The sequence below is a fragment of the Salmo salar genome, chromosome 02, assembly GCF_965601325.2.
Source record: "Salmo salar chromosome 02, fSalSal1, whole genome shotgun sequence".
Taxonomy (NCBI): Eukaryota; Metazoa; Chordata; class Actinopteri; order Salmoniformes; family Salmonidae; genus Salmo; species Salmo salar.
The window spans coordinates 55,511,310-55,522,919 of NC_138292.1; the positions used below are offsets into that span (position 1 = coordinate 55,511,310).

General features: G+C 42.6%; 1 protein-coding gene and 1 pseudogene across 1 annotated transcript; one reads left to right on the forward strand and one right to left on the reverse strand.

Annotated features, from left to right (window-relative positions):
* Positions 1 to 5,179: 5,179 nt before the first annotated feature.
* On the reverse strand, positions 5,180 to 7,125 carry LOC106586547 (N-acetylmuramoyl-L-alanine amidase-like; annotated as a pseudogene).
* Positions 7,126 to 8,536: 1,411 nt separating this feature from the next.
* trappc5 (trafficking protein particle complex subunit 5) lies at positions 8,537 to 10,665 on the forward strand. Its single transcript, XM_014177308.3, has 3 exons — positions 8,537 to 8,607; positions 8,999 to 9,271; positions 9,508 to 10,665. Exons 2-3 carry the CDS (start codon positions 9,002 to 9,004, stop codon positions 9,802 to 9,804), a joined length of 567 nt encoding a protein of 188 aa, XP_014032783.1. The 5' UTR covers positions 8,537 to 8,607; positions 8,999 to 9,001; the 3' UTR covers positions 9,805 to 10,665.
* The last annotated feature ends 945 nt before the right edge of the window (positions 10,666 to 11,610 follow it).

The following is an 11,610-nucleotide window of genomic DNA, read 5'->3' on the forward strand; positions in this document are numbered from 1 at the left end:
TCGTAGAACGACATGTTTCTTCTGCTTCTTTTTGCCACTGCGCACCTCTTCCACTGCGTTCGACACCTCAGGCACTCCGCTGCACACCTCAGGAAGGCTCTCGTTGGATCCAAAATAGGACTTAACAGACAACGCAGAGCAGTGAAAGAGTAAGAACAACGCATATGTCCTTTAGCTGTTTCACAAAACATACCACAGACATTCAAAGTCAAAGATTATAGTAGCTAATTTATAATATTGTCCAGTTTCAGACAACCCTGATACACCCCACTTACAAAGACACTTGACCTTTCATTTACGAAACAGGCCTCTTGTTCCTTACCTTTGGGAGTTTTGCAATCATATCATTGAAGTCTCGGGTCAGCTGATTTTCCCAGTCCTCATTCAAACACCCTTTGGGGTTCACCACCTTGCTAAGGACATTTTCAGTGTCCTGAAGGTCTTCAGCAGCCTCTGTCTTTGTGTCACTGGACACCTCTTCCACTGCGTTTGGCGCCTCAGGCATCTCACCGCACACCTCAGGATCTCCACTGTACACTTCAGGCACTCCTCTGCATACCTCTGGACTTCCACCGAACACCTCAGGCACTCTAATGCACACCTCAGGATGGCTCTCAGTGGATAGGAGCACCACCTTGCTTAGGCCATTTCCAGTTTTCAGAAGATTTCCAGCAGCCTCTATCTTCATTGTGTCACTGCACACCTCTTCCACTGCGTTTGACGCCTCAGGACCTCTGCTGCACACCTCAGGAAGGCTCTCAATGGATCTGAAATAGGACTAAACAGACAATGCAGTAATGAAAGAGTAAGAAAAACAAAGTCAAAGATTATAGTAGCTAATTTATAATATTGTCCAGTTTGAGACAACCCTGATGCAGCCCACTTATGAAGACGATTGACCTTTCATTTACAAAACAGGCCTCTTGTTCCTTACCTTTGGGAGTTTTGCAATCATATCATTGAAGTCTCTGGTCAGATGATCTTCCCAGTCCTGCTTCAGCCACCCTTTGGGGTTCACCACCTTGCTGAGGACATTTCCAGTGTCCAGAAGGTCTTCAGCAGCCTCTGTCGTCGTTGTGTCACTTGACACCTCTCCCACTGCATTTGACACCTCAGGCACTCCACTGCATACCTTTGGACCTCTACTGCAGACCCGTGGACCTCTGGTGGTCACCTCAGGACCTCTGCTACTAACCTCGGGCACTCCACTGCACACCTCAGGACCTCTGCTACACATCTCAGGAAAGCTCTCAGTGGATCCGAAATAGGACTAAGCAGACAATGCAGAGCAATGAAAGAGTAAGAACAAAACAGATATCATTCCTTTTTCACAAAACATACCACAGACATCCAAAGTCAAAGATTATAGCAGGTTTTTTGTAATATTGTCCAGTTTGAGACAACTCTGATACACCCAACTTGCAAAGACACTTGACCTTTCATTTACGAAACAGGCGTCTAGTTCCTTACCTTTGGGAGTTCCGCAATCATAACATAGATTTTGGGGGTTCGCTGATCTTTGCAGCCCTCCTTCAGCCACCCTTTGGGCTTCACCACCTTGCTGAGGACATTTCCATCTCCAGCAGCCTCTTTCTCCACACTGACCAGGTCCAGTGGCTCAGCCTGAATGTCCACCACATTTTTATTTGGAGACTCCTCTGAAGCCTCCTCATTGGTGTTGTCAATGTCAGCAGCCCCAGCGACACTGGCCGGGCACTTGGTCTTTGGACTTTTCTCGTCAATTAGAGTTTCCTTTGAAGAGGTCTCAGAATGTCCATACAGCTCAGTGAGCTGTAAATGGACAGAGAGATACATAACTATCCTATAGCTATTTCACAAAGACAACACACCAAATACATCCAAAGTTGATAGGAACTCCGATGTAATATTGACCAACTTCGAACACCATATTATACACAGAAATGACAAAGATGCTTGACATGTTATTTTAAAGAAACAATATTGGCATTGCAGATGGCTCGTATGTCTTACCTCAGTGGCCTGGCATGTCTCATCCTTTAGATGCAAGAAGTTCAACTTCCAACATTTCTCTTTCAGAAGCTGGATGGCTCCGTTGGGCGCCGTGTCCACGATGACATCGGACATCCTTAATTCATCCTGAACTCTCTGGCAACTGACCAAGAGAACTATCTCTGTCTCCAGGCCCCTCTCTGCATCCCAAGTCTATGTAACAACATAATATGTAATTAACAGACCGTTGATGTATCAAGTGAGACTGGACACTGGTCCATCATTGAAATGATGGGAAAAATGATTAATTTGAACTGATAGCTACTGTTTTTCTCTTTGGGTACAAAAACGAGCTTGCTGATATCTTAAATGCTTTACAGTGGGTGTACTGTTTGCTCTACATAGTCCTTACCAATTCAGCTACACAGACCTTCCTCCATCTCTTCCATATCTCTGTCTCACGCCTTCATGTGAATATAGAAATGTATCAGTCTATGTCTGTCTACACTATCAAACTATTGCTGTCATCTAATATATTTTGATACATTCAGGTTATCATTTAACCTTGTCTAATGATGTAATATACTTAATTTGGTAACTTGAGTTTAACGTTTCGTACAATTAAAAAATAGTCTGAGAACACTGTACTCACGCCAAGAAGACTCTTTTCCCTGCCAGGAGCCAGGCCTTCATTGGTCTCAGCGGGAGGGCCAGTGGGAGCCTTCCATGGGCTTTCCACTTACAGAATTGCCCTTTGAGCATTTTCTGCAATAGTCTTCAATTAGTGACTAAACCAGTTAGAATGTGGCAAGTAGAGAGTGATATGAATTGGTTCATGGCACAAACTAACTGCTCCTCCATGGAGAGTGATGAGGCCTTTTTGATCATTTGTTTTTGTTGGCCAAAGCTCTGCAGAAAGAGCTAGGGTTAATGAGCACAGAACCCAATACCAGATGTCTACAGCAGTACATCTGTCTTTTTCAAATGAATGCTGGAAAAAGTTATCTAAATGGGAGGAATATACATTATACCTTACATAGAACAACAACATGCAATATAAACAATGAAAGTGCAGATGAGATTAATGAGACCTTAATTATGATGAGGAAGCAAGTCATCTTAGATGATCGATAAATTGGTTGTATAGCTAATAGATTCGATATGATCCAAGTAACGTTATTTTTCTAAAACGTCGAATGCGTGCAATATCGGTCCTTCTCATTATGGGAAGACCTACTTACCTTACTGAGAACAGGAACAAATATATATATATTTTTTGATTGACTTGAATGAAGAATTCGCGTTTGCTATCGATATACTGTAGGTCGGTTGTGATTGTGAATAATTTAACCTCTGAGTAATACACATAGAATTAGGAATTAAAATGTATGTTATTGGACATTGTGACGCACATAGAATTATAATCTAGATTCCATTTCTATGGTGACACGTTCCTTATTGCGCACAGCGTGCGTAAATTTATGAGCACATTTATTTATCCTGTTGTTTCATTTGCCCCGGACCAATCCTATTTCTCCCTAATGAATACAGATCCTCTAAAATTTTTACGCAATGTCACTGGAAAAAAACGTTATTTATGATGGTTTATTGGCATTGGCAATTCGCATACAAAAGGGTTAGAGAAATACATAAAACATGCAATACAGTATTAAAATGTGTTGGTTAAAAAAATCGCTTAAAAAATTTAAGACGACAGGCTATTTAAAGTAGGCTATATTAAATTCATTACAGAATTAATCAATACTATTTACAGTATGCTTAGGTATCAACAATGACCAGTGTTGGATATTTGACATTATACTGTACTTTTAATACATTGAAAGTGTATGAAAATAGCTAAATCAGTGTTGATTAAACAGTGTCACTGTCTCTCTCTCTCTCTCGGCAGAAGCAGCTCTACTGATCACAAATATAAATGCAACATGCTACAATTTCAACGATTTTACCGAGTTATAAGTTCATATAAGGAAATCAGTCCATTTAAATAAATTAGGCCCTAATCTATGGATTTCACATGACTGGGCATAGGCCCACCCACTGGGGAGCCAGGCCCAGCCAAATGGGAACCAGGCCCAGCCAAATTAGTTTTTCCCCCACAAAGGGGCTTTATTACAGACAGAAATACTCCTCAGTTTCATCAGCTGTCCGGGTGGCTGGTCTCAGACGATCCCACTGGTGAAGAAGTCAGATGTGCAGGTCCTGGGCTGACGTGGTTACATGTGGTCTGCAGTTGTGAGGCCGATTGACGTACTGCCAAATTCTCTAAAACGACGTTGGAGGTGGCTTATGGTAGATACATTTACATTCAATTATCTGATAACAGCTCTAGTGGACATTCCTGCAGTCAGCATGCCAATCACACACTCCCTCAACTTGAGACATCTGAGGTATTTTGTTGTGTGACAAAGTTGCACATTTTAGAGTGGCTTTTTATTGTCCCAAGGACAAAGTGCACCTGTGTAATGATCATGCTGTTTAATCAGCTTCTTGATATGCCACACCTGTCAGGTGGATGGATTATCTCGGCAAAGGAGAAATGCTCACTAACAGGAATGTAAACACGTTTCTGCAATATATTGGAGAGAAATACGTTTTTTTGTGCGTATGGAAAATCTCTGGGATATTTTATTTCAGCTCATGAAACATGGGACTTTACATGTTGCTTTTATATTTTTGGTCAGTACACATGTCTCTCTGTTGTGTTACAATACTGTAATGTGAAGCAGTGACAACCATAAGGGTGAGTGTTATACGCTGTTATAACTCTAAAACACACTATTATCATGGACATAACAAACTGATACCCCCATACAATCCGATGAAACATTTTGACAAAACTGTTTTTATTCCACACTGATTTTTACATGCTTGTCTTCTTCATTGGTCCTTTTTTGATGAGCTGGTTTCCTGTAAAAGATTGCTGTAATGAGTGATCAAGATAACACCGGATGAAAACGTGTCAGCAGCATCAATATCAACAGTGCACAAACAGCTTAATGTTGGTGTTTATCACTAATGTCTAATGTATGAAAAAGGGCACAATTGTATTATGACTGAATAGTGTTCTGGCGCAACTGTGATGACCTTTTGATTGTGTATGTATTAAACGGATACATTTGACATTGACTAACAGTATAGTAGCCTATAATACTGAACAGTCTCTCACCCCAAAGTGCTCCCAGCCCCTGATCTCTGAGTAGAGTGCATCTCCTGGACAGGAGGTGTCCACCAGCTGCCGGTGCCCGTGGAGGGTGAAGTTGGCCTGCAGGCACCCGCCGTCCACTGCACACTTGGCCAGGTGTTGGTGCACCAGATCCAGGGTGTGGCACGAGGGCAGAGAGGAGGAGTAGTTGCCAATGAAGGCCACGCCGTAACTGTAACAGTTCTGTCCCCTGGTGTGGGTGCCAAGGTGATGCCAGCCTCGCCCCTCGTAGATGTACCCGTCAGAACCCACCACAAAGCTGAGGGGGACATGCATTTAGGAGTTGGAGTGATAAAACAAATGATCTCACAACCCTGATTCCTGTTATAGCCTCTTGTCATTACATATTGCTTCAAGTTATACCGTGTAACATCATGTCAAGATTTGCTATGTGTAACGTCTGCTTCCAACTCACACTCTCAAACACATAGATCCTCGTGAACGCAGCTCACTCTCCAGATCCCAATCACCTGAATTCGGATCACCTGTTCACACACCTGTATGTCATTATCACACACTATTTAGTTCAGTTCTTTGCACCCCATCGTTATGTGTTGTTTGTTTTGTGACACACTTCTGTTCAGAGCACTGTTTTTCCCGTAATTTAATCCTCATAGTTTTTGCCTGCCTCACAAACGATGCCTTTTGCCTCTTCCTTACCTGTACTTTAGTCTATTGGATTTCCTGTTATCAACCTATTGTCTGATCTCCTGGACGACGTTACCAGCCTTTTCCCTGCCTGTACTGTTGCCCTTTTGGACCCCCTGTGTATGACTTTCTGCCTGCCCCTAGACCCAGCTACCTGCCTCCTCCTGTGTCCTTTACAATAAACACCTGCTGCACCCTGCGCTTGAAACCAGCTCTCTGTCTCCCATCGTGTTCATTACACTATAATATGACTGCTTCAGTAATTGTACAGGACACTTGTCTCCATCTATGAAGCTTAGTATAAAGGGTTTGTTAATATCTGTGAATGGATGAGGGGGTCAAAGGTCACCTATATACTCTTCATATTTACAGACCAATTTTCTGTAGACTTCAAATGAATAGCCATTCATCCCCTACAATGTCATAATTACAGGGGTAAATGATTCCCTCTCCCCCATCCTGAGACTCACCCCAGTACCTGTGGACAAATTCCAGCATTCCGTCTCTCACTGCTTTTTCCACCCCTGTATCCTTGGCTATCCACTGATTGTCCTCCAGCCTCCACACCAGGTATGGGGTCTCCATCACCTGCCTCTGGTTGTCCAGGGTGCCCAGCAGGGCTTGGGCAATCTCCCTGCGCTTGGGGCCGATGTGGCTGGATACAATCCCCAGGTCTTGCCCCTCCAGGACATGGTTGTAGTAACCCTTCAGCACCTTGCTGAGTTTACCAGGCTGTTCAGAGGGGGCCAGGGTGGCAAGATCCATGCCCAAGATGGACCCATCAATTCCCCCTTTGATGAGGGCATCGCTGGCCAGGGTGGGCACCCACAACAGCTGGAACACCTTGGGGTGGGTCACGTTGTCCCAGCAGCCGTCCGGCCCCAGACGCAGAGCGGGTGGAAAGTCCTGGAGGCTAAGGAACGACAACCCTAGGTTTTTGGCCAAGGTGAGGGGAAACATGCCCAGAGGAGGGGTGCCCTCCAGCTTAGCTTTCAGACCCACCTCGATGCCTAGAAGCATGGGAGCAATGGCCACTGTGGTGCCATCTTGGGTCAGAACGACCCCTCTCTCCTCACCACAGTCCGTCACAAAACGGTGGATGGCTTTGTCGAAGAAGCCAAAGAGAGTAGTGTCGAACACAGAAGTGTGGGTGTGGCTGATGTTGTTGGAGGCCCCCAGGAAGTGCAGGGCGAGTGGGTCCTCACCAGGGCTAGTGGGGACAGGTCTGGGTAAGAGTCCTCAGCCTGCTCAACGGCACTGATGAAACTGCCCATGTCCCGCAGGTGGTCCTCTGAAACTAAAACAAATGTTTTTCGTTCATGCCACAACAGACTCAGTGCAAACATTCACCTGGGGCTTCATTCATACTCATATTCATAATATCTTGGGGTATTTAATGTATCGTACACCAGTTAAATACTAGTGACTTTTTGTGTTCATTTGAGCTCTCAGTTTAACGATAGAAGCATATGTTGCCAATGAAGATGTGTACGGACAACACAGTATGGCAGCCACACTTTCAGACATATGAACCCAAATAAACATGTAATTTCAGTCCATTAACACAGGTTACCTGAACAGAGAACGCTGTAGCACGTTCCAGCCACAATGAAGAGCCATAGAATCACTGTAGTCATTCTGAGTGCAGCTGTATCACACCAGATCCAGAGGCTAAACTAAACCCACAAACAATCCCCAGATCTTCTTATCTCTTACAGTCCAACACTCTGTTATGACAAACCATAACCACTCATGACAAACCACAAGCAGAATGTCCAGGTGCTCAATAAGGCTTTGTTTCAAGTACCTAAAGCTGGTTTCACTTCCCACTTCGGGGAATTAATGTGTTTGTAATGTGGTGTCCCAATAGATGAAATAACTCTCCAAATATTGATTGGTTCTTACTCAAAGTCAAAGTTTGTCATCAGAAAACAAATAAGGCCCTTTCAAGATTGTGACGAGATCAGGCGTAAAGAGACAAGAGAAGTGCTGAAGATATGCTGGTTTGTATTAGTCATCACAGTATTTCCTTTCACACATATGGATGTAATTACACACACATATACACAGACACACACAGATGGTGAAGTCTGGTAAATGTGTTCCACGATGCATAGAGGAGAGGGGCCGTCAATGTCAGGGAAGCCCAGTAACCTTATTGGAAATGACACTTAACAAATTCCCAAAAAACAAGCCAATGTAGTAGGCAGACACTATAATCAGGGCATGTATGCTTTTTCAGATGACAGTAACGTTCCTGACTCATGACACTAGCGTCCCATGGCAGGTGGTGTTCATTGGCTTATGAGGTTTTGGTGGTTGGGAGTAAAGGGGAACAAAGTCTATTACACTTCAGTGACTGCTGCATTGAGAATAGCAGCCAATGTCTGTTTGTTTTTGTGTGTTTTTTCCATCCCCAACCCTCTTATTCTCAGTGTATGAGGTGAATTTTGGCCCCTATATTAATTTTCCTTTTGTGACATTAAGAAAGCCATCCATTACCAGTGGATAAATTGGACAATAGTGGCCTCTACTGGATGATAATTAGCTATATTCTTATAATTTGTATAGGTTTAAAAAAATCTATTTAAAATAGTGATTTATGAAAACTGTAATATTTTAAATAATTGTATCAATACCATAATGTTTAAACGGAAGATATTTCATCATTAATATCATTATCTGTCACTGTGACGTATCCCCCGGAACAGGAAGTAAAACGTGTTGTTTGCCAATTGTTCTGTTAAGAACAACAACAGAAATTGGTGAGAAAGATTAATTTGAATCATTTTATTATTGTATTTGCTATGTTTATTTCTTCTTTGTGCATGTTTTAGAGTCAGCTTTCCACAATGTGTGTTCATTGAACGAAATAATCCTTGTTTTTATTCATATTCTGTTCAAGAGTATCTAACCGTAGTAGCACGTTTGCTGGTGTGTTGAAATAGATGACTGGGAAAAATCATTTGAACTGTCATCCAACTCCGGCATCCTTCAGGAGTTACGACTTGAAGATTATGTCATGATTTGACCTCTTTTTTTCCCCAGAGTTCCCAGTTGTCTTGAAAGCACCAACAGTCATTCGCTGATATTTTATTATACACCAGTATTCTGATGTTGTTGACAATCACTCACTCTCCTCACCTTCCCGTGTAGAAAATGGAGACTCGCTTCACCAGGGGCAAGTCTGCGATTCTAGAGCGCTCGCTCACCAGGCCCAAGACTGAGGTCAGCGTGAGCGCATTCGCCCTACTCTTCTCTGAAATGGTGCAATACTGCCAGAGTCGGGTGTACTCTGTGTCCGAGCTGCAGGCACGCTTGGCAGACTTGGGTCAAGGCGTGGGGGCCAGCCTGCTGGATGTGCTGGTGTTGAGAGAGAAGAATGGAAAAAGGGAAACCAAAGTCTTGAACATACTGCTCTTCATCAAGGTATGACCAAGAGAACTTTGCACATTGTGTGTGATTCACACACTAGACTTTTTCATTAGTGTAATAACAACCAATGTTTGACATTATACTAACATTAACATAACATTAGGCTTTAATGTAATACAAATATAGCCTCAGACTTGACCTCCACTTCAACAGACCTGGCCTCTGACATAAGCATAAACACAAACAAACCTTCACCTTTCTCTGCCTTCCGTTCCCCCTCGATTCCCCAGGTGTCGGTGTGGAGGGCCCTGTTCGGCAAGGAAGCGGACAAGCTGGAGCAGGCCAACGACGACGACAAGACCTACTATATCATTGAGAAAGAGCCCCTGATCAACGCCTTCATCTCGGTGCCCAAAGAGAACAGCACGCTCAACTGTGCCGCTTTCACCGGGGGTGTGGTGGAGGCCATTCTAACACACAGCGGCTTCCCTGCCAAGGTCACTGTGCACTGGCACAAGGGCACCACTCTCATGATCAAGTTTGATGAGGCCGTCATCGCCCGAGACAAGGCACTGGAGGGCAGATAGGATAGATAGAGTTCAGAGGTAGTAGGTAGTGTGAACTGAGATGTACAAGGGATGTACTGTATACCCTATTGGCTGTATAATGTATAGTGCTTCCTTTCCTATTCATTTTATTGTCCTGACAGATGTGGGAGAACGAAGAAAGTACTCACTTTAACTTCCCTATCTGTTGGCAAGGTCAACATACGTACTTGAATATTGCTACGTGGGTGGAGCCAGTTTTTACAACGATGCATACATTTGTGTACATAGTTACAGAACTTCCCTACTATGACTAACCCACTATAACTACGACATTATACGTAAATTAACTTTATGGCATTTGCAGAAAGTACACAGATTTTATTCAGAAACGTTAGCTTTACTAATTATTTTACTTATTCGGTGCATTTGAATCAGTGAGGACAATGACATAGACCAAGGAAAGGAAGCTAGTTGATAGTACGGTATTCATTATTTTAAAGGACCTACTCTAAAGGGAGATGAAAGGGAGGAGTAACAGTATGGAAAGCGAGGAGTGTGGATTGAGCAGCTCACTGATGTGCTAGTAGTTCACTGATGAAAAAACAGAAAGGGTCACAATTGAATGCGCTTTATCCTGGACTGATTGTTCAGCAAGATGTCATTTTTGTAAAATGGAATCCCCTGATTGAACAGAATTATCTAGCACTGTACAATGATATGCACTTCAGTCTTATTTGTAATGTCTTATGGGTGGGAAATGTTACAATGCTCCCCATTTAGACCTGACGAATCCTTGTGTCATTGTAAATATATGTGTGGCTGCTTTAATGTCCACAACTTATTTGGTGCTTGTATATTGCTTTGTCAAAATTGAAATAAATACTGTAATACCTGAAATAATGCCTTTGTATATAATTGAAATTACCAAGAAATGTAATGTTTAAATTTGCCATATGGACCAGAAATTCCATGAGAATAAATAATTGTGTCAATAACAGGTCTCAAGTTATACATAATTAGATGTTGTGCTTGGTATGTGTTTTACTATTGTCTGCAATTAAATGTTGGCCGGAGGCTGCAAAGAAATTGTAAAGTTGAAGTGGGAGAAAGAAACCTACAGAGAGATGAACCTGGAGAAGAGTCCCCTAAGCAAGCTGGTCCTGGGGCTCTGTTCACAAACACAAACAGAGCCCCAGGACAGCAACACAATTAGACCCAACCAAGTCATGGGAAAACAAAAAGATAACTTGACACATTGGAAAGAAATAACAAAAAAAACTGAGCCAACTAGAACGCTATTTGGCCCTAAACAGTGGCAGAATACCTACCCACTGTGACTGACCCAAAATCTGACCCAAAATAAAGGAAAGCTTTGACTATGTAAAGACTCAGTGAACATAGCCTTGCTATTGAGGAAGGCTGCTGTAGGCAGACCTGGCTCTAAAGAGAAGACAGGCTTCCTAACCTGCCCTTCCTAACCTCATGCCAAATGTATGACCATATTAGAGACACATAATTTCCTCAGATTACACAGACCCACAAAAAATTGAAAACAAATCCAATTTTGATAAACTCCCATATCTATTGGGTGAAATACCACAGCAGCAAGATTTGTGACCTGTTGCCACAAGAAAAGGGCAACCGCTGAAGAACAAACACCATTGTAAATACAACCCATGTTGATATATTTTCCCTTTTGTACAAGAACTATTTGCACATCGTTACAACACTGTATATAGACATAATACGACATTTGAAATATATTTATTCTGTTTGAACTTTTATGAGTCTAAAGTTTAACTGTTCATTTTTTTATTGTTTATTTCACTTTTGTTTTATTATCTA

What these genes read in the sequence shown, in the direction of transcription:
- trappc5 (XM_014177308.3), top strand. Translation starts at nt 9,002, where the DNA reads ATGGAGACTCGCTTCACCAGGGGCAAGTCTGCGATTCTAGAGCGCTCG. An exon ending in ACATACTGCTCTTCATCAAG is followed by an intron (nt 9,272 to 9,507) that starts GTATGACCAAGA and finishes TCGATTCCCCAG; the next exon opens with GTGTCGGTGTGGAGGGCCCT.